Source organism: Filicampus tigris, chromosome 2 (assembly GCF_054856515.1).
Source record: "Filicampus tigris isolate MCC_2025a chromosome 2, RoL_Ftig_1.0, whole genome shotgun sequence".
Taxonomy (NCBI): Eukaryota; Metazoa; Chordata; class Actinopteri; order Syngnathiformes; family Syngnathidae; genus Filicampus; species Filicampus tigris.
In genome coordinates this window covers 31,764,527-31,788,624 of record NC_141218.1, presented here as the reverse complement: position 1 = coordinate 31,788,624, position 24,098 = coordinate 31,764,527, and the positions used below count along the sequence as shown (strand labels likewise).

The 24,098-nt window shown below is 42.5% G+C and overlaps 1 protein-coding gene across 2 annotated transcripts in view; it reads right to left on the bottom strand.

Moving 5' to 3' along the window:
* Positions 1–15,775: 15,775 nt before the first annotated feature.
* stag2b (STAG2 cohesin complex component b) overlaps positions 15,776–24,098 on the bottom strand; it is a 32,784-nt gene continuing 24,461 nt past the window's right edge. For both annotated transcript variants that reach the window (XM_086023556.1, XM_086023555.1), the window contains exons 28-34: positions 23,851–23,979; positions 23,446–23,672; positions 22,737–22,959; positions 21,898–22,005; positions 21,664–21,790; positions 18,849–18,926; positions 15,776–17,619 (exon numbers count right to left, since the gene is read on the bottom strand). In XM_086023556.1, coding sequence (XP_085879682.1) covers positions 17,596–17,619; positions 18,849–18,926; positions 21,664–21,790; positions 21,898–22,005; positions 22,737–22,959; positions 23,446–23,672; positions 23,851–23,979 — 916 coding nt within the window. In that variant the 3' untranslated portion in view covers positions 15,776–17,595. The remainder of the gene's footprint in view (positions 17,620–18,848; positions 18,927–21,663; positions 21,791–21,897; positions 22,006–22,736; positions 22,960–23,445; positions 23,673–23,850; positions 23,980–24,098) is intronic.

Below are 24,098 nucleotides of genomic sequence, written 5' to 3'. Positions count from 1 at the left end.
GATGGAAGCATCACTCCCGCTTCCTCTTCTCCCTCCTCTGTCATATCCCTAATCACATCTGATAGCAGGCCCAGACAATAGATGTTTTCTGTGTAACCATTTTTGTCGACATATAAACATACGGGGTGGGGGGCTCTTGATAGCAATCCTAATTAGTGGATGGCTGTGATCCTTTCATCTTAACTCGCCACAGCTCCCGCCGTTATAGCTTCTTAAGGAGCTCAGATGAGATTTCAAGAAGAGAAATGGTGCCTTTGAAGCTGAATATCACAAATCCGATGAAGGAAGAGAGGCAGTTGAGGCATGCACTCGCACAGGCAAACGAGCACAAGTTTTATTAACTGGCTGATTATTTGCTAGCGTAAACTGCATTTTGTAGGTCTGCGGCCCGGAGGGCTTAGGGAAGAGCTAAATTGATGGAGAGTAGATGCCAAATGCTTGCCCGGGGGATGTTCTGTCCATTCTAATAGAATTACAAGCTTCTGATAGATGCATCTTTTCTCCAGGGCTACTTGTCTGTCAAACATTAGGTCACACTCAGCGCCAAAGCGGGAGAGAGGGAAAGAAGGGGGCTGCGGACAGCGAGAAGAAAACGTCTGGAGAGGTGCCTCGCTCCCTGCCAAGAAAAGAAGGCAACAAAAGTGAGAAAAGAGGGTGAGGTTGGAACGAGAGAAAGCGAGAGGGTGGGAGCCGGTGAAGGAGAGTGAAGTGAGTGGAGGTTGGGGGCGAAAGAAAGACGAGAGAGTGAGAAGGCTACAAAAGGCTGCATTTGAATCCACCCTAATTACGCTCTGCGTGATGGACAGGACCTGCAGACATGTCTGCTATTCTTTTTGAGTGTGTGAGAGGGGCGGGGGGGGGGGGTGTGCGTGTGTGTGTGTGTGTGTGGAGGGACGGTGTGACGATGGGAGGGGCCGGCCTCGAGTAGAGATGTCTACTGCCAGCAGCCTGAATGGGACAAAGACCTGAATAGAAACTTCAAAGCCAGCTCTCCGAGATCTCCCCCCCACCCCCCGCCCCCCATCATGGTCCCTCGGCTGTGTGATGGTCAACAAGCTCCCGTTCAAGTGTTGCGTGTGTGTGCGTGCGTGCGTGCGATTCTCGTGTTATTTTTGAGCCGCTGCATGCATTTCTTGAGGAAAAACAACATGCATTTCAAAGTGCGTCTTTTGTGGATGTGTATTTTCCTTACTCATGAGGCTGTTATGCTTTTAAGGGCACATTGCAGGATGCAGAAATAATTGGAGTGGAGGATCTGACTCATTGGCCCTCCCTCCCCCTACAGCCCTCTTCACATCCCTCCCACTGAACTGAGCGCTGGCTCTCTTTGGCAGGACTAGACGAAAAAGAAGGAGCCCACGGAGCTAACGTGCTGAAGTCACGATTGCTGCTAAATGACACCGAGGGATTTAGCATCTAATTCGATCCCAGTCGCCTTGCTGATTTTGGCTGGCGTTATAAGATCTTGCGGTGTGAGTCATCTAATTATTCCATCTAGCGTGGGCTTCTGATGAACATCCACTTATCTCCACCTTCTCCTCTTCAAAATGTTTCCTCTTACCGCTCGACTCCGCCAGTGGCTGTGGGAATAAACAGGAAGACTCGAGGTTGAGGGCCAAGCCAAAGGAGGGAAGATAAGATTTGTGTGTGGCGTGCGCTTGTGCAAATGTGAGAGTGTGTGCGCGTGTGTGTGTGTGTGTGTGTGTGTGTGTCCGTCCAGTATGAGTCCACTTGCACCAGTCAAGAGTCAGGTTAGGCTCCAAAGCTCATGGGATTAACATGTCATTGTTGCTGCCTGGTGTCAGCGACACGTCCTCGGTGACATCATCACTCAGGACTCAGGAGCACATGATTCATCTCACTTCACTGCCTAACTGAATTCAAGAGCCATTATACTCCACCTCTAATCTGAGGACTGAATAAAGTAGCCTTATCAGGGTTCTATTTTACGCTGACAGGTGCAGCGTAGGGGCCCACGGCAGCTTTGATCATATAAATTAAATACCTTGCTGTAATAGGAGGCCTGTGTGTAAATATATATACTGTATTCAAAATGCTATCATTGTAGCTTTAACAAAAAAAAAAAAAAAAAAAACTTTCCAAAAGCCATTAACTGCTTCTGGGAAAATACACTTGTACTTGAGCCACAGAAAATCCCCACCAAGATAACCTTATCATAAGATACGTTATCCGTCACTCTGGTGATGTCATGTGTTTTCAGTGCAGCTATAAATACAATGGCCATAAACATTCCTGAAGGCGGTGCCCGCATGCTGCAAATGGCTAGACTTGAGGGAAAACACAGAAAATGGACACATTTGCTTGAGTGGCACCTGGAAAAGAAAAGCTGAAATTATTAAATTGTCTGATGTCAAATTATGTTGTAACTCACTCAATACAATGCAGCAAGACAACATGAGAAGTGCAAAAGAATTAGCCGGCAACGTTACCTTTTGATAAACTGCGGGCACACTGGCGGCCACGTTTCCTTCCGCCTGTCCCAGGGCAGCTGTGGCGACAGAATAGTTTCCCACTACCAGAGTGTGAATGTGCACATTCGTGAATAATGTACCCACTCTGAAGCAGCTTTGAGTGTCCGGAAAAGCGCTATATAAATCTGATGCATTATTGTTATTAATAGATGGCGGAACCTATTTGTCGAGATGCCATGGCAGCTAACGCCTGCAAGAAGCTGAGCGTGATGTAGCGGCGTTGAAAAAGCAGTCTTGGCCCGATCGTCTCTCCAATTCGACGAGACATTTTCTTGGTCAGATTCTGACAAATCTAAGTCAGTCTCGCCGTTTTCTAGAGGTGGGCAATACTGACGGAAGGCCCGTCAATTGTCACTGTCGTATGTCTGTTTTGCTGACTCCAAATTCACAGGCTGGGTGCTGCGAAGGCTGCATTTTCGGCCGCATGACGTCACTTCACATTAAAGTCAGAATTCTGACTATTATTCTCAGAATGCTGACTTACTCTCAGAGAGACAATTCAGAATTCCAACTTTAAAGTAAGAATTCTCCCTTTAAACTGAGAATGTATTTAAAGCCTGACTGTCAAGTCAGAATTCTGAGAATAAAGTCTGACTTCTGAGATAACAGTGAGAATCTTGCCAACCTTTTTATTTCTTCACTGGCCCTAATCCTCTTTCGTATGGATGCAACATTCACGGCAAGAAAAAAAAAATAAGACAAGACAGATTCACATCCATAGGCAAGCGATCTGGCGTATCACTTAAAGTTTATGGAACATGAATAAAGTTACCCGAAAAACTTTTTTTAAGGAGTCCAAATAATGACATTCCAATTATTACTTTGGTAAAAACGGAATGAAAACGCCTCAAAAAAGATGCAGAAAACTCGATATTTTTGTGAGCCGGGTGCGTCCACTGGCCGTTTGACCCACTGGGTGCGTGACGTCACTGGTCTAACGTCATTGTCTTGAGACTGAAGATGGCGATGACAAGCTCTCGCTAAGTATTGGTCGCTCCGTGAAGATTGTTTAAGTAAAGGAGAAACGAAATGAATCAGAAGAAAACCACAACGAGTACACTTCACAGCCGGCAAGTTAGAGATGTGGCATGATGATGTCAGATCCGCCCTCTTCACGATTTCGCCCCGGCTGGAAGATTTTCAAAGCGTAATGCTGAATCCATGATAATAAATTCAAGAAACCGTTCATTGCGACATGGATACGTATTTTATTGTTTAATAAAACATTACAATTTGTAAAAATTGTGTCCCATACACTTTGATAGCAACAGGTGGGTGCAAGCAACAATGTCACACCCGTTCCTAACATGGCGCAAATGCAAGACTAGACACAAAAATGGGAACATCAGATATTCATCAAACTTTTTAAAAATTATTATTTTATTATTATTATTCATTTACTTTATTTATATTTTTACAATATTCTTCCATTTCGCCATCAATACAATGAAATGTCTTCACTGAAAGCCCTGATACCAAATGCATCGCCTGACTATGGTTGTTTGTCATTAAATATGACAGTTTGAAGTACTACATTTTACAGGGGTTAAATTATTTTTACACTTGACACATATAGCAATAACAACCAGCGTTCTGGAATGGACAGTATTTATCATAAGAGGAACCACAGTGGATGTTCCCTCTATTGCAGCTATAACAACTTCCACTTTTCTCTGCAGACTATCCACAAGTTCTTGGGTCTTGCCCAGCCCTTGATCACCTAATTACCCAACTAGGTGACGGATTAAACGGTCCTGTGTTTGTTTTTTCCTCCCAAATCTGCTGATTGTATTTTAAACAGTGAAATGGGGTGTTGTATGTTGTTTTAGAGGTAGAAGATTTTGGCGATGAACACACCTTTGGCATCTAGCGACAGAGACACAAATAAGGTCATTTAAACTTGTAAATCTAAAGGTGTCCTTGTTAGTAAGCAGCTGAGGGTACACAAGCACATTCAGCCTCACCATCAAAGCATTAGCAATTACTCCCATGCTCCTTCACTCTGGCATAAATCTGCTCTTATCTCCGCTGGCTGCAGGATCTGGGAATATCAGCCTGAGCATCTGCTCCAACTACAAACCCAGCCTCTAAAAGCACAACAAAGTGGTTCTGCAGGCATAAATAAAGGAGGGAGGGGCAGCGGAAAGAAGAGAAGGCAGCATCGGAAGGAGCAGACACACACACGCGCGCGCACGCACGCGCACACAAAAAGAAGATAGGCAGAGGGACGCATAAGGGTGTGTCCCTGCTTGTCTTATGAGCCTGGAGCATTTGGACTCATTTATATTGCAATGTGTCAATCAGCAAGAAAAAAGACTTTAATAGCTGTTTTTTTCTCAACTGTTATGTGTGACTCAGCCAGCAAATGTGAATAAAGTCTTCACAGGAAATGAGGATGAGTATGAAGGAAAAGGTCAACCACCTTGGTTGGGGTAAAAGGTCAGAGTTGAACAGTTAGTGGGTGAAGGCCATGCAAGTGAAGGCCACTGTGTCATATTTATTAGAGGGGTTGAGCTAACAGTTGTCTGGAAGAGAATCTGATCTGTAAACTCAACCGGGAAGTTGCTTTCGAAAGGACCACAGAATGTGTTAAACTGAAAATGAAAAAAAAAGTTGTTTTGGACCATTTGTTTGTATAACAATGGCACTTTGGAACCCAAAAATGTTTAAAAGGGGGGGGGGGGGGGGGACTAAGATTAAAGGTTTTTGACAACAACACAGTTCTTATTTCCATGTAAACACCAAATGTGAAAACAAACGACAATTACGCACATGTTGAAAAGTGATCAGTAAGACAAAAAATAGCATAGTGTTTGGCGTTATGACATTTGCACAACAAAATGTACATTTATTACCATTTGCCACTGCGCGAGCATACATTTACATTTTGAAATTCAAAGTATTTTGTGAAAGCCTTAAAGTGGAACTCAAGTAAAAAAAAAAAAAGACATTATCTTGTGTGCCCCCGCGAGTCGAAAATCATCCATTTTGTACTGTGCCACCCCCTGATGTCGACTGTTATTGACGTTAAAGCAAGGTTATTATACTTAACGAAAATAAAAATAATAACGGAAACAAAATAAATAAATAAAATAAATGTTCTTGAAAAAAAAGATAACTGAAATTACATTTTACGCTTACAAAACTAAAACTATAGCGAAAAATGCCCTTTTTCATCTTTTCAATTAATTTAATACGCAAGCTTTTGGTGTTCATTTTAAAAATATTTATTTCGGTATTACTGTTCTGCCAATGACTGAAAGGAAGGTCGTACAGTCTTCTGAGAGTTGCACTTCTTTTACTGTTTGTTGCCTAGAAGCTATGTCATCAGGTTGCAGTCAATGAAAAGGCATTACCAGATGACGTTGCACCTCGGCAACAGGCCCGCGGCTGACCTGTTTTCTGAATCTGAGCCATGATTGGTCGTTATTCAAGCCCTGAGCAACTTCGATGTCATCTTCAGTCGGCAGAAGTGACAAAACGGCCGCCCTCCAACTAGCTAAAAATGGGTGGATTTCTCATATTCCACATACGCAATATTAATCAGAATGCCGTGTTTGGACTAGTGGGCCTGCATAGAACATATTCTGGAAAAAAAAAGGTTTGAATGAATCCCCCCTTTAGGTCAGCCCAAAACAAAACGCTAGGTCGCAAGTGCTCTCTTTTTTGGGTTCATAAATGAAAAAATACTTACTTGTATTACTTGTAGTACAGAGTTCAGTTGGGTTTGAGTTTCAGCTAAATAAACCACAGGCATTTTTCATCTGTCTATCTATCCATCCATTTCTCCATCTCTCCATCTGTCCAAGTTGACTATGACTGTCATAGATAAAAGCAAGCGACCAAGTAGCTTGTAGTGTTATGTGTGGAATACTTCTCAACAGGAATTCAAGCCACAAATCCACTTTAGGAGTTGGCAACTTGGCAAACAAGGGATAGAAAGTGAGATCATCCTAGTTTTATTCAAGACAGACTTGTGATGCATCTAACTTTAGAAGCATTTTCTCCCAAGACTGGGAAAAAAAAAATCAACGATAAAATATTTTTTCAACAGTATATCTATTTTGTTCATATACTGTACCTGCACTGTACTTTATGGTGCAGTTTTTGTTTAGTAAAAATATTTAGGAAAATTATTTGTTTGCATTATATTGCTTGTGTTATTACACATGTATTTTGTTAATTTACTTGCACGTTCATAGAGGACATGTACCAGGGGCGGAGCCATGGGTGGACCTGGGTGTGCACAGGCCCACCCAGATTGACAGACTGCCCACCCAGTGGGATTCATGAAAAAATAAATACTTTTAAAGTGTTAGTAAATTATTATTGAATTATTTTTGAATTAGTGTTTCCGTGTGTTTTTTATTTTATTGAATATTAAAAGTGGCATAATTGTGGTTGTCAAAGGAATATCTGAACTTCATATTATTCAGTTTATCGTTTTATTTGCATGTGCGATGTGTCGAGACAGGAGGATTGTGCTCAGTGAGAGAAATATTCAGGCCCGCCCTGATTTTTCGAGGCCCACCCATTAGCCACGTTCTGGCTCCGCCCCTGACATGTACCGTAGTCGTTTACCGCATCAGGAAATTCTGTCATAAGGACAGATTGGATAATGCAAATATGATCATTGATTCCTTACGAGAGAATACTTATTGTATACACTTACTGTAGTGTACTTCAAATTTTGCTGAATGTTAAACAGTACCTGTATTTGATTTGTATAAGGTTGTTTTTAACTTTTCTGAAATAGTTTTGTTGAGTTTTTACTACACAATAATTATAAATAATTCCCTTACCTTTTTTAATCTTGCACACAATAAATAAACCGTATTAAAAAAAATAGTACTACAATTTATCAGAACTAAATAAAAACTGCATTTTAGAAAAACAAGAGCTAATAAAAACTAACAAAATCACTCTGAAAACTTTAGGTATGTCAAAATGGTAGCACCCTCAGATGGATGAAAACTGGTGGATTCATTTGTTTGATTCTGGGGCCGATGATTGTTTTGTGGTCACGTGTGTGCTGAGGACTCTTCTATGTCCAATTCATAAAGCTCACAAAGCCTAAGGATGTGCTCGACCCATGCGACAGAATCCCTTCCGTTAAAACGATTTGGTTGATTCGGCTTTGTATGTTTTGGGGTTAAATTGCTTCAACATGCACCAACCATTGTTGTGAGTTTATTTTGTCATTCTCATTGTCTTAAATCAGCAGTTACAGTGGTTAAATCCAGTTGATTACCTTGTTTAATTGGCTGGTGGAATATGACGCTTTGCAGTTGCTTTTTAGTAAGGATTGTGTTGAGTCCGTTCCCCCGCATCGTTCTTGTGATTGTGCCGCTGACCTAATTCAAAATTCTCCGTGACATCATGCCAAATTGTATAAGGTTTCTAGGGCTGAACAAGAACATGTCTGTCTCGCTTCAGGGTTAAATCATGCTTCTACCTCACCGGTGGGTGCTGGTTTCATTTTTAATAAACAAGAAGGATACGACCCTACCCGTGGAGAAGGGCCAACTTAGATCCAGTTGCAGGCTGTGGTCGATTGGCTAACATCTATATCACAGACAGAAAGAGTTGCAGAGTTTTCGGGGGGTTTCTGCAATTTCTGGAGGCCTTTCGTCCACAGTTACATTATTACAGGAGAACCTAAACTCTACTTTTTGGAACACAAGCTGAAGCCGCCTTTATTGGTCTTCTCTTCACTTGATCACCAGTCCTTACTCCCCATGATTTTGACCTTTGTTTTGTTGCAGAGGTAGACACATCGGCTACCGGAGTGGGAGCCGTTCTCTCTCAGTGATCCCCAGTTGATCAGAAGCTTAACACCTGTGTATTCTTCTCTCATTGCCTTTGCTTAGCCATCATACTTGGCCATCATACTGGCACGACAAAAATGAGGGCACTAGCTGGAGGGTACAGCTGGGCCGTTTCAGGGATAAATGGATCGCCAAAACCTCGCCGGTATTTGGTCCAACTAGGGGCTGAAATCCCGTCAGGAACGTTGCGCACTGTTTTTACTAAATTTGGTTTCATCGTTACCATGATTATCATCCTGAATCTCAGAATACCAAGCCCTGCCTCAAACTGACTCCACTCATGAGACAACCCCAGAGACAGTCATACTGTACCCGCGGCCCGAGTTGTTGGGCGATGGAGAAGACGGTGGTCAGCGGTGTGGGAAATGCACAGATTCCAGAGGGGTGTCCTGACAGCAAACTGTTTGTTCTTCTGAAGGCGTTACAGTGGGGCACACTTCAAAGGTAGCTTGTCATCCAGGAGTCCGCAAAACTCTGCTTCTGATTGCACAGAGGTTTTTGGCGGCCTTGAGTTTGGAAAGAAATCCATGAGGCGTCTGTGCATAGGATTACCTGCTTCGTCCGCATGCTGGACTTTATCACTGGACTTAATCAGTCTAGGGGCAATCCTGTTATACGTAATGCAGTTGATTGTTTTTCAAATATAACTCATTTCATTGCCCTCCCCAAGTTGCCCTCCCAGGGGGAAATTTTAAAGACATTTTTTCTGATTCATGGCATTCCTTCCAACCTGGTCTCTGACAGGGGACCCCAGTTCATTTTCCAAGTCTACAAGAAGTCTTTTGGATATCATCCCCAAACCAACGGCAAGACAGAAGCAGCCTACCAAGACCCGGAAGCCGCTCTCCACTGCGTTTGTCACTTAATTGCATCCATCTTCCTGGTCATCCCAACTTCCCTGTCACCGTTCAAGATGGCATGATGGTTATCAATCTCCTGTGCTTTCTTCCCAGTAAAGCCACATTTTCATTCCCTCGGTTCACGTGAATCTCATTCCTGCTAATCTCGGTCAAATTTATTGTGTTATCTTGCAATGTGCTACCAGTAAGTACCTCTGCTATTCCCACTGAATTTATTGGTTCCGTTTTAGGATTGTTTCTGTTGTGTTCTTATGTTTATTTATTAGTTGTTGGCATCTCCTTTCCACCAGGACCAACCAACTCAAGTTGTAGTTTTTTTAGGTAGGTTTTTCTCCGTGATGTTCTTCTGTCATTGTTTTTGGTTTCCTCATTATTCCGCTGCAATGTATTGTGTGCCCCCTTGTGTTTTTTAATAAATTGTTGTCTTGCTTTCTAGCGATCTGATTTGTTTTTGAATCCTGATGGAGTTACCTGCATTAGCTTGTAATAATAATGTTACGATAATATTCAGCTCGTTCAAGTTGTTTCCATAATTGTGTTTGGTGGTGTCATGTGCCACACACGGCGTGGCGATTAAATGCTGCATCAACGAATGACAATGCAGCGAAATCTCGAAGGGAGCTCTCTTTATGAGGGCGGGGTAATATTAAATTAGTGAATGGTAGCTTCACGCAAGGTAAGCAGAGCTGCAAGTTCTAATCAGATTCACAGGTTAGCATTAGATAAGAGGTTTTATCTTCTGATAAACGATAAAAAAGATTGCTCGGTAGAGAAGTACTGGTAGCGGGGGAGTTGCGTTGGGCAATGTGTCCTTGAGTGAACTTCAGCCAGGCTCCACGAGTTCAAATATTTTGAACGTTTTAAAGAAGAGAGCGGCTCCGCCTCTGCGAGTACACTCAAAGAAAGCAGCCGGCCAATGTAACACTCGCTGCCGAGCAAAGTGGAAGAAGAGGCGGCCATTCACCAGTAGGAAAGCACCAGCGAGATGCAGACCAGTGGTTGTCAGCCTAATGAAATCAGGAGCCACCACTGGCCCAGCAGTTATGTGGGGCGGAATGAGGGCCGGCTCACTGCATATCCCATAAAAAAAATCTCATTTAAGCTCGACAAGAAATATGCTAAACTCTTTCGTTCTCGATCCTTGGGGCATTTTGATGAAAGAGTGCCAAAGATACGCTTAGACACCCGGGATCTGTTTTAACTTGTAAAAAGAAACAGCATGATATGTCACGTTGAAAGCATTTCCAGCCCTCTTCAGAGGTTCATGTGAACGGTGATCATTTTGACAACAGGAGAACATGCAAGCGCCACACAGGAAGGCCGTTGAGGAGTTGAGATTCGATCCCCAAACGTCAGAACTGTATGGCAGATGTGCAAACCATGCTCCCCCATGCTGTGTTAGACAAATAACACAAAGGAAAATACTTGTGTCACTTGATGTTGTGTCACCTAACTGCCACCGGCGCCCCTGGACACATTTTCTACATCGTTAACCCAGTTTGCGAGATCGTCGACGTTCGCCGTTTCCTGCTCGGTGATCAAGCGCCACATTGCTCACACGTGACAGCGACGACGCAGGTGACGGATGAACGGGTCTCCAAACTATTTTAGGGGGATGTTTGTTTTGCTCACGCTCACACTCCAGCGAGATCTTTCACTGCGACCTCTTTATCGCGGCCCCACTCCTCCAGCTGCTTTACCTTTACCTCCCTCCTCTCCATGCCACCCAGTCTTGAGCGAAAACCAGAACCCGCTATGATGTCGTAGTATGAGACTGTAGAATGTTACTTACCGGTTCAAAGCGAACATGAGGCCCAAAAATGCCCCTGGGTCACAAATGTGCTTTTGGAGGCAAAATGTTACAAGTAAACGTTATGAGGAAATACCTCAGCTCCAGGTGCTGTGATCGGGGTCACGGGTGAAAGGGGAGGGGTCACACACTGCCCCCTCGGGCCTGCGTGAACCCTGACCTCACAAGACTGATGAATTGTGTGCTAACAAGGACCAGCTCTCCCTTTACTGTGCCTGCGCTCTCTCGTCTTGTCTTTGGCTCTGGCTAATTTGACCCCGCCCCTTCCTCCTCCTCCTCCGTAGAGTAGTTATACCTGCTCGAACCTTTCAAGTACCTCACCATCTGTCCCCTCCCTTGGATTTATAATCATCATCATATCACAGTCAAGCTAGGTACTCTAGCAGCCTTTCTTGCATCATCTAACCCTTGTCCACTAGTGCACGCCACAGTTAAGAATAGATTGAATGAATCGGTAGCGCCAGGGGTATTAAATCTCGGCCAGCCATTGAAGGGCTCTCGTTCTAATGAGGCAAGCCTACCTCATCGCTGGCTCATAGTCACACACAAGTGAAAAGCTAATCACTGGCACGTGCGTGGCCAGCACAGACAGACGTTGCATTAACACACATCCGCACCCGGGCCATTACACACATTCACCATAGAGCCAATTAAAGAGACGAGTCTTATTAGTGGAGGTGTCCCGGCTCTCGTTAATCACGGCGTTTCCTGGCGGGGGCTTAGTGACACTCGGAGCTCTCCGTCATCTTTATGGGATCTGTCTCATCACTCCTTATAAGACACTCATCCAAACTTTAGTGAGACTCATGATTTAGCCGAGCAGCTTGGCCCAGCGATGCGTTCAGTCATCCGCGGGTCACCTTTGAATAAGCTTTGTGGGATTAGGGACGAGGGAAGCGTAGAAGTGCAGGTCTCATGCGGCACGCACACACACACACACACACAAATGACTACAGTGGTTCTGCTTTCTGCATGAGAAGCCATTATAATCCTCGGCGCTCAAGCTCAGACCCAGTGGGACCAGGGAAAGAGGCCCGGCAACAATAATGTGACGCGAGGCGAGAAACTGAAGAGAATCCGATTCCAGGGTAAATATCCATCTAGTCCCCGCTGAAAAGTGCTCTTGTTTTCTCGCCTGGCGGGGCTGAACGGCCTGCTTGGACCTTTGGACCACCTGCAGCTCTGCTGATGACAGATTCCCTCCACACACTTGGACCATCTCGGGCCTCAGCGCTAATCCTACTGCTCGCGTCCTCTGAGGTCAACAGGCCTATCACTCGATCACACCTTGAGTTGCGTTGACGCCTGCCTGTGTGTCAGTGCACAGCAAACCAATGGCACAGTTTGGAAGTTCCCACGGCGCTCTTATTCATTATCTCTAACCTGTTCTGGCCTGTCTCATGAAAGCTGCTCCTTGTCATTGAAGGGCAATGAACCTTTACTCACTTTACAGTCACATTAACAGTGCTTCCTCCCCCTGATCCAAAACACATTCCTTCTCTTTATTTGCTCAACACATATTTTACAGCATTGCTGCAGTCAAGGGCCCACGGTAGCTGTGCCTGAAGCTGTCTGAATTGAAACTGGTTGTCTTGTTAAGATGCCCTTAAAAGCGGGGATAGATTGTTTTGTTTTTTTCAATGCGAGAGACCCCACGCACGACGAGAACAATGTCGCCGAGTGTGTTCTTACTTTACTTATAGTCTGTGGCGTGCGCGAGATCCAACCGAGACAGCGCACCACACACAAAGATCTGTTGGGTGCCTCCTACCCCCAAACCAGAAGTCTGTTGTCATACCAAGACTGCCACAGGGCATCCCGACTGCTGGTAAACCAAAAGAAGAAAACTTTGTACTACAGTAGAAGGAATGCAATAGGCTAGGCTAACGGTGAGCTAACCGATTGCGACAGAACTCGTCTCCTTGTCATTTTTATCGTGGCGAACGTCTTGTTAGACACATTATACCAGCGGCCTCCAAGTCGGGTCCTCGAGAGCCAAGATCCAGCCTGTTTTATATCATCCAATGTTCCAACACACCTGATTCAAATGATCAGCTCATCAGCGAGCTTTGCACAAGCCCGATAACAATCCTGATCATTTGAATCAGCTGTGTTGGAGGAGGGGAGGACATAAAACAGGCTGGATAGCGGCTCTACGAGGACCGGACTTGGAGACCCCTGTGCTATGCGAACACTCAAGTCAACCGGTTGCTCCCTCATTTGTGTCGGGCTCCAGGTCGCGTCCTCACTGCCTATTGCTCTGTTCCACGTCACAATCATGGAGTTCATAGCTCGGCCAAACTGACCAGACGCAAGGTTTGCTTTTGTCAATAATCAACAGGTTTAACATTTTTCGATTTTCCCGAATGTTTTCTTAGCAGATCGTGGAGCAAAAAGACATCAAGTCAACACAGACCCAGACCACGGGGTAACCCCTCGGGATAATCTTTCAAACATCCGAAATTTGGCTCGATTGTCGGCATGCGGGTCCCCCACTGAGCTACGCTTTCATTGCACGTTGTTCACAACCTCACAATAGCACGTGTCAGAACCATTATAAACAGAGGACACACCGGACAAAGGATTACACATTGTTTCTATCTAGGTAGCATGGTTGAGTGGCAGTTAGCATGGCTGCCGACTGCACACGAGTGCAAACGGAGTTTGTTCCCAGTTTCCATCGTTTGTTTCTATGCATAGCAGGATTTTATCTGTCTAAATTACTGCCATTCCTCCAAAATACATGTAATCAAGAAAGAGACTTTCAGCGGGTTGCCAAGAGTCACTTGCATGTTTGAATTTTTGGCAGTTTTTACACCTGATGCAACCAAACCCATTTTTATCCATGTTGGGGTCTGGCAGTGGCAGGAATTGAACGCTGTCTGCGTGTACCACTAAACTGCCAGTGCAAATATACATGTAAAAACAATCAGGACACATGGAAAAATAGAAGCCTGTTCATAGAGTGTAGAAATACTTTCTTGCAGTGTGACACACTTTTAAAGTGCAATCAGTTGCATGTGTGTGTGTTTCTGTGCTGTAATCTGGATCAGGTCCTGCATGGTGAATGATTTTCCAGGATCAGCTGCTCTGCCTTTACAAGCAGATTACAACCGGCGCGCTCATTTAATGATTTATTCACTGAATTCAACATTTTCTGAGTTTATCTTCATGCAGACTCTTGGAAGTCTCAGCCTGTGTGTTCAGAAGCCCCAGAGATTTGCCCTCCAGTACATGAAAGGAGAGGTTGTGTTTAACATATACACCATGTGCATTTTACATTTTCATAAAGTACTGTTTCAATAAGATGACTTTTCTCTGCGAACTCATATGTGTGAAGCATGGATCCCAGTCCTCCTTGACCCTCTTGAGGTCTTAACATGGTCTGCGCTGATAGGCCTGTGGAGGGTTGGAGGTTATCTGGAGTAAATAGAAGCCACTCAACAGACTCAGATTTAGGTCTGCACAGCCAGGTTACAACTCAAACCAGCACATGCACATAAACTGTTGTAGGATCAAAAAGGAGAAAGTGAAACTTGATTTACCGCGACAACAATGTGGACAAGCGTAGACTTTTGGCTATAAGAAAACTGGCTTGGCAGTTTCAGCTACACGCAGAACAGGTTTCACTTTTACAAAAATGCTTATCACAAAGGGGTGATAAGATAAGGGTTTTTTTTTTTTTTTTGCACATGATTCTGATAGCAGATAGGGACAAGAGGCACTTTGCATGTAGAATGTGAGGAGTGACGCTGTTATAATCAGACACTGTTGGCCATCCTAATTGTCAATAGTGCAGCAGTTGCGCAGCACTTCGGTTAATGTTATTTAGGTGAATTAAGTTTAACAAACAACACTGTGCGCTACAATGATCTATCGACTCTGTCCATCCACGCATAAATATAAATATGTATATAATGTACATATTGTTCAAACTTCGTTAGTAGTATTGATGTCTTCTTTCTTTATAATTGTGGTTGCAGCTGGTCATAGTATTGAAACCGAAAAAGCATCCTAATGTGTTTTTGTTTTCAATTCTCATCTTAAAAGACGACCAAAATATAACCCTTCTCAGTACGGTACAGACAACACAACAAAAGACAACCACAGTATGCGTCAAATAAATACAACGCGATCTATCATAACAGAGCAACATTGTCTCTTAGATGGAACAAAGAGAACAATTCAAGAAACCAAGCGACATCATTTGGAGAGAGGGAGAAAAAAAAAAAAAAAAAAAAAAAAAAGCACAGCATTCATTCACATCATTTTAGACTACAATTTAGTCTACATTGCCCCCTTGCGGTTGTAAAGTGAACCTCACTGGAGCGTCGGGGTGAGGGCTGGATCAAGCATTCTGCACTGCCAAGCCCAAATGACTTCACACTCTGGTCAAATTCTGATGTTGTGCTGCTTCTTTTGGTTTCCTTTTTTAATTTGGCGAATGGATATCTTGTAAATCAAACATTAAAATAGGAAAGGCATACAAGTTAGTGTACTAATTCAGTATTTGTCTTAATTGTTTCCAGTCACATGGCCACTAGTATCAATACAATTTTTTAATGCAGGTTTATTCCATGGTCTAAACTTCTATGATTAGAATGCTCTAATCTAGGTTACGATTGGCCAGGAACTCAAATGAATCAATTCTTAATCTTTCGTTTCATTCCCAGCTGGAAGATACCCACTGAAACAAACCCAGTTAAACTCCAAACTGGGACATTTGTGTTTTGGAGCCTGAGGCAAAGGATAGTAAATGGAGTAAAATATTTATCACACTTGAAATTGTGTGTTGATTTTTATTCAAAAGTTACTGTCTCCAGACAAGTACAAATCAGAAAACAGAGTGACTGAGAGAGGGTGGGAGAATAGACAACTCAGGGTGTAGGCAAAGAGTGCAGAACACAAAATAGCCAAAAAGAAATTAAAATTTGAATATATACACGATATCTAATAAGGATTTATACCAATGTAGTGGTAAGCAACAAATAATAAACAGTACTTTTTCCTTAAAAGAATTTTCTTTTTACTTACATAAAATAATTAGTCGAAACACACATAGACTGCTCATCTACTTGATCACATTACATTTGACCACCTCATGTTTCATGTTCTAAGAAGCCAATTATCCACCCTTTAAACATGACCAATCTGCTGACATGGAAGATTAGCGTGAGAGAAGAAGCATGTTTAAGGCTTTAGCATGGAATGACTACAAAAAACAAACTCAGTAGACAAAACAGTTCATTAAAAGTCACGTGTGACAAATATATGTCAAAATCTAAGCTTTGTCTAGCTGCCACATCGCTGCTGAATAACTTGTGTTCAGTAATTTCTGAAAGACGACCTCCCGTTTATGAACATTTGAAGTCTAAGTATTTTCGTGACAGGACTCGAGCTGAAAAACTCTTAAAGCTGAATTTCATTCGTTTTATCCAAACTAATTTACACATTAGGAAAGAAGGTAAAAACCAGAAGACATTATCAAGACAAAAAGGAAGAAAACAAAATCAAAACGTAAAAAATACAAATCTAAAAATCTCTCGCTGCATGGATTTACATGCTTTCCATTTTTCAGTTTCTTACACATTTCTGTCATTTGTGACTGAAGGTTGAAAATAAGAAAACCAAAGCACATATATAAAAATCAGCACCAATTCATATATAATTTTTATTTAAAATGTAGAGATACCCATTTTGACATGATGCTGCTAGGTTGAGAAAGAGAGAAGGGGGTGGGGAAGGGAAAACAAACAAAATGAAAGAAAAAAAAAAAAAAAAAAAAGATTTTCATTGGACCGGGCTACTTGTTGTTCAAGGGAACAATTCTATTAGCAGATGGCGGTTAAGGGGCGGTCCAAAGCTCGGGGTAAGCTCCAAGACTTACTTACGTACTACTGGACTGTGGGACTCTTCACAGCATAAACAAGGATTGAGACTAATTCTACATGACATCTCACAATCTTAACCACCAGTGGTTATCAGGACCTCGAAGCGGGAAGATGAACTTAAGAGAGAGGAGGGCAAAGAAAGTACAAGAACAGAAAAGACCTCCATCCACTTGGCTAACACGGTACAGGCAAGCTACTACAGTCTGTTTATAAATTACTACATCACACCTGGTAACTTACTACAAATGTAAAAAGGGTTAGACAAAACAAAACAAAAAAACAACAAAACAAAAAAAAAACAACAAAAAAAAAATGAATGTTTCTTAAGTTAAAACACACCAATCCATCCCCGCTGGGAAAGAAAATGAATGAAAGGAGAAGAAAAGAAAAAGAAAAGAGGGAAAACGCTATCATGGATTTTTTTCTTCAGACATGTATCGTCTTTAATAGGTTTTGAAGTGGCCTGTTTCACTATTTGGGAACAGGAAGATCTTAACCAAGATTATAAAAGTATATATTTGAAGTCCTCTCTGAGCAAGCAACACTGAGTGTGGGTCATCATTGGTCCACATGGAGTACAAGCCAAAACTTGTTGTTTTTTTTTCATTTTTGCTTTTTCTTACAGAAAACACACTTGTTTTCGCATCTAAAATTCTCTTTAAATACAAAGCTCCTCTTCTCGTATCCCAGCTTCACCGTAATTTGGATATTAGTTTAAAACATAGACACTCCCAGGACCTGGAAGAGAAAAGAAAACAAAAAAAAATCTTCACTGAGATGACGCGACAATAATGGAAGAAAGGCTGACACACTGAACTATTTGAAGAGGAAAATATCACTAAAAGCAAACCATATACTGCAATTCAACTGAGGATTTGGCCAATATTTTACAAATGTTTCATTTATTTATGCATGATAAATATACATGTATGCACTCATATAATAGTGCGAAAAGACAAAAAAATTCATTTGTATAAATACACACATGGCTCAAAATAAGCGGTTTCGCATCGCTATTTTCAAAACTTGTACTACGGATTATCTGTCTTATTCCTAGTTAGCTGGTTTAAGATCATAAACGCCAACCCATGAACCGACTGTATTATGGGATGTTGCATGCTAAAATGCTAGCCGCTCAAGTGAAATTACACACTGGCTCTTAAAGCCTTTTTGTATTTAATGCCTTATGTTTTTGATACATTCAAATTTGTATTTGTTTGAAATTGCCTCACTGAAAATGTTTCTACACAAACTACGGTTTGCTGCAATGTCAAGTGTGGAATTCAAAAATAAAATCCGTTGATTATACAAAAAGGAAAAACCAATTGTTTTTTCACTATCAAGTGAGATATAATTTATTAAGTAAAAATATCCGACATTCAACCGTCCTCTTATATCGTCATGTTTTTATTGTTTAGTAAAAAAACCTTGCTTCAGGTCCCTAGGATTAACGTGGGGAAAAATATTACACCTTAAAATGAGTTATTTTGAGCATCTACATATATTTATACACACATGCACAAATACATATGGTATGTACATATATACACACACACAAACAGTAGTAGCTAAACTATCTCAAACGACTTTTTGCACAAAATGTAACATTACATTTTCCAGAAAACAGCTACAGTGGTGGTATGGGTGGCAAACTGTTTCTAAGATGAAGAAATATCAAATGAATCACATTTATGAGAATGATGAATCATTTGGAGTTGACACAAGGCACTCCTGAACAATGTTCAGGGCTCAGCGTCTGACCTGAATTTCAAGGCCAAGGTTAAAGGAATTTGGCTACAGTGCACACAGCTCAGATAACTGCGCTCGTACAAAGGGATTTCTTAAGCCTGATGTCAGCAACTCCAATGAACCACGGCCGCCACTGCCACGTTTTGCGTTCGAGCGGGTGGCCGCTTGTTTGTCAACATGCAAAATGTCACACGTGTACGCAGAAACTCAAGTCTTACCGACTCATCCATGATAGAGGCAGGGTCAAAGTAGTCCGGCTTGAGCTCGGACCTCTCACGACGATTTTTAGATGGGGGCTAGACGAGAGGAGGATAGTGTGTTGAAAAGTGACTTTAGAAACAAGACGAACAAACAAATAAACAAACAAACAAACATTTTACAGACAGGTCGCTCAAGTATCTTAATATGGGAAATAGGCGGAATGACTTAAACTTACTGTAGGTACTTTTCTTGTGAAATCAACTTGACGTTTGGAATGCAGTCGAGACATATGTTTCGGATTACATTTAGTTCTGGTTTTACACTCATCATGCCTGTTTTTTTGGAGCGGGTGTAAATTGTCAAATAAATTGGTCATGATGTCGCAACGCACTGTCAACACAATGTTTCATTAAACAAAACACAGAGGCCCTTTCACATGCGGCCAAAACCCAACTTTTGATGATTACAGTTCCTTTCTTTCTGCATTTGGAAACAACGTTGAAAAATCAACACAAGATGCTCTGTCATAATTGTCGCAGGCCCAACAAATGAGTCTTCTCTGACTGACTGGATCCTCAAAGTCAACAAGAGCTCTGAGGATTTGAGTAAAGCTCTCGTGTCGTCTGGGTCAAAGCAAGATGTCTGTTGGAACTAGCGCTGATGAAATAAATTGAATGGTTATGTTTGGGGAAACGGCTGCCAAAGGAAAATGGGCAACTGTAGGTTGTTGTTTGGGATGCTCAGATTTATGAGTGTTAAAAAGCGACATTAACATTTAAGAGCGCATGACGATAAATTTAACCAGATGATGGGGAAAAAAACGGTATTTATATTGCCCAATCACCACCACAGCTGTGACCTCGAAGGCCTGTTGCAAGCCTTTTGTGATGGCGCTGCACATCAGCAGACTATAAACATAAAAACAATTAAGTCCATGAGAATCTTGAGTGACTACTTGATTCAATCACTTTCTCTACCTACCACCTCCTTTCAAAATTAGCATTAAAAATTAGACGTGCAATGGTATACAAACGTTACGATGTGATATCGCGATGCGATCGTTATCACGATATTGTGGGGAGGTTTGCGATACAAAGAAGCTCACGATGTATCAAAACTAGGGGTGTGACGGTACACTCGGGTGTATTAATACGTTTCGGAATGGCATGTTCGGTTCGGTCCACTTGCGTTCGGGTCGGTCCACTTATTAGCGCGAGCTTACGCGCGGACGCCGACTGTTTTGTGCGGGAGACGAGAGTGGCGGCACAAGTGAGAGCCAGACCTCGAAGGTCCCCGCGTACACTGCGGCCTCCTGTTTGGGAACATTCTGGCTGTCCTGTTAAAATCGCCGATGGGGAAAGCTACGTGGAGGAGTCCCAAAGTTGTGTGGCGACATTGCTACATGAGATGGGCGGCTATGTTGCGGCTAGCATGTCTAACATGCACGGCATCATCCGACTGTGAATGTGTCTTAGACGAGGGAGCAAAAACGTCAAACTCAAAGCGCGAGATTTATCATATAGTAGCGTCTTCCAGGAACATGCCGTCAGACGTAGTTTAATTATCATGTTTTTATTAATCCAAGTACAACTGCTCACGCTCTTCTTTCTCCGCTGCTCCTCTTGCTTACATTCCGATGCATTCATGAACCTCGGAAACGTCACAAATCAGCAACACACAAATCCGACCACAACACAGATAAGCCAATTCGCTATGCTGTTGAACATTCAAAGATTTCAATGCCTAAAAAGTTTATACAGTTCCATAAAGACTTTTAAAATTTTTTTCATTGTAAAAAGAGTTTTAATATAGTTAGCAATAATTGTAACTGTTACTGTATGTATTTTTTCCATCACAAAAAGTGTATATATGTACTGTAATGACAACTTGTCTTTAACTTGAATAATTAAGATGTGTCATAATCATAGGCTGTTGCTGCTGAGTATTTAAAGATTTCAGTGTCTTAATAATTTACTAAACTAAGAGATCTTTATTGTTAGTGTATTTTTTATTCTGGTGTAATTTCTTTGACCATCACCCGAATTGTTCGCTTTTATTTATTTTTTCTAAAAAAAATGTACCATTTACTTGTCATCTTTTCAAAGTAAACATATTTTAAAAAAAACAAACATTTTTTGTACCGAAAATATACCGAACCGAAGTTTCCCAAAAAGCGAACCGAACCGAAATTTAGCGTACCGTTACACCCCAAATCAAAACACCCAATATTGTTAAAAAACAAAACAAAGCTCATGATAACGGACAAAATAAAAAACACAATATTGTATTGTGGGCTTGACCGGTCCTTTAATTGTCAGGTGTTTCTATTGGCTCAGTTGCACAAAGTATCATGGTCATTGTAGTTCACAATGCTGTGTTCGACTGCAGCGGGCGAAAAGTCATGTTTTGGACGGCGATGTGCTGCGATTAATATCGTAGTATGACGACGATATCGGGGCAATTATAATATCGCGATATTGCTGTTATCGTTACATCACTATTAGAAAATTGCTAATCATCATCGGTGAAAGTGTCTTGAGAGCAAATGAAACAGAACACCGATAGCGGTGATAGTTGTTGCTATGGTAGAGAAACCTGATGCGAGGTTATGTAGCTCTGCGTATATGCCATTACCAGAGGCCTACATGAGACTGAAGGCGATTAAATAAAAGCGTAAAAATTTACATTTGTTACATCATCTTGTAGATCAGGCTCGACTGCTAACCTTCACACAAGAGCAGAATGTAAAAACTACATTTATAGCTGTACATGGTCTTTGTTGCGCTTCGATAAGGAGTTGGGAATAAATTATTAATGGTAAATGGTTCTCACCAGGTCAATGTCCATTGTATCAAAGTCCATGCCTTCATTGAGGTCATCCATACGACCCTCAGACGACATCATCACATCTTCCACAATTGGCTCTTCATCTTCCTCCATGAGGCCGGTGCCGCGACGGCTGCATGAATGAATCAATATGCACGATTAAAAACATTTTGTTTGCCTTTTATTTCCGAGACATTATATCACCTCCACATCCCCGTCCCACTTGGGTGGATATCTTACATAGCATGCTGCAGATTGGTCCTGAGCTTGGCGTAGTTCATGGCTCTTTCCTGCTGCTGACGAGCCTCTTCTTGCTGTCTCTGGGCCAGCATCCACGTCACCTGGGAACTAAACAGATGGCATTAATTAGCCGTGACTGTTCACCAACTAGCTAGAAATACTGGTTATCCTGCAAGGGGGATTCTCCCATTTGCGGCCCTTCTCAGGGTTTCTCATTTTTACCCAGATGTTTTTTTTCCCCCACCCAAATAAAGTTTTCCTAGTTTATTTATTCACGAGCGTGTGAAGCCATTTGAGACTTTTCTGTGATTAAGGGCAATATAAATAAACTTGACGTGAATACCATTTTGCTGTCTCTCTCTTGCTGGCCGGGTATCAAAAAAACATCAACATCAGTGACTGCCACAATAAGATCACTTGGCATGCTGTTGAGATTCACACTCAAATTATAAACTCAGTCTCACACTACAGGCACTCCACACAATTGAAGAATGAGTCTCGCAAGCCGATTCAAGTCATGAGACCGGAAGCATTGGGATTCAAGGAAAACCATGCAAGTGTTGAAACTGCAAATTAGCAATACGATGTTACAAATGACAAATGTCAATTATAGCACAAAACTAAGGGTCAACATATGTAGGGAAGCTTGAATTCCATTAATTCAAATACATGGCTAACTTCACATCACAAGCGCTTACATGCCAGGAGTCTGCGCTTTTGCAATAGGCTCGTCAACAGTTAAAAAGAAAGACAGGCTGACTTAAATCCGAGCGGAATTAATAGTCAATGATTTTTGCAATTTCAATGAGAGGGTAAAGTCTATCTGTAGATATCCATACTTGTAATCCATGGGGGTCTGGTGGTGCTGAGCTGGCTGTTGGTGGTGTTGCTGTGGGTGATGGTGGGGCTGCGGCTGGTCGTGAGGGAGGGCGTAGACACTCATGTAGCTGTCATCACGACCCCTTTTGGGGTCTCGCATGGCAGTGGAGGTGAGGTGGGGGGATGGCAACATGACCGGGGTTTGAATGCCCTGCTGCCACACCTCACTGCTACTGCTTTCCTCTGGAAGGGAAGAGAAATACACAAATGAAAGGCGAACACCCGTTCCATCCGCGTTGCACAGATTTTCACTTTGCACAGATGGCTTTCGGTTTTTGTGAACAATTCAATCAAAATTCCTGTGATGACAGAAACTTGATCCAAACTGCACGACAGTCAGCACCTTGGGTGATCCAGTACTGAATTTCATTTTCTTTGTGTTGATGAAATGATGTGGAAATTGTGATAATTAGAAGGCTTCCGCCATCTGCTGTTTTATCTCTTTGCCCATCAACTCGACAGCGAGAGCCAAGATGCTTGGAACGCATTGAAAAAGTTGGAAGACATTTTTGCTTTTCTGGGCTTCAACTGTACTAGCGCAGCCACGTATTAATCCAGGCCACTCTCATGACTAACTGGATTGTTTATAGATGGTAGAGTAACAGAAAAGTGGCACTTGTTCTGAGCGTGAAACAATGCAGGGAAATCCGATTCCCGAACGCTTGCTACCTTCGGGCAGCTTCCGCTTTGCTGCAGAAGTTCCAGTTGTAGCGGCAGGGGCCTTGGTCTTTTTCGAACGAACGGAGGAGCCTCTGCTGGAGTAGCCGCTCATCACGGACATAGTGTCGTCGTCACCACCGGCCTGTAGGGAATTCCTGTATGAAATGAGGGGGAGCCAGCAGTCCTCTCTTTGCAGTGCCATCTGGAACGTCATGAAACGCTCCAAGTACATGTGGCTGTGGAAGAAATGCAAAAGTGAGAGGGATTAGACAAACAAATACACGCTGCCACAAAATAAAGGCCAAAACCAAAAGCCGCATTTTGTATGGAGATTCTATATTTTAATATTGTCTCAAACACCTGCTGCCCGGACCGGACCCTCCCACCCCGCAGCCCAACAGAAATCAAACTTACACAGTCCTCTTGTCTTGTCTCATCAGCTTAGAGGAGAATTCGCTGAGGATGTCTAAGAAAGCCAGGTTGAGGGGAGGGCCTCCTTCTCCCTGGGGACTCGGATCCTTAAAAGAAAATTCTATTCCATCCCTAGGAAACAAGCAAAGGGGAAAAAAATGAGGTGGGAAGGAGGAACGTTTCGAACGTTGACTTTAAAATAGGACATTGTTGCAACAAATGGACGCATTGGTCAGGAAGACTTGACTGTA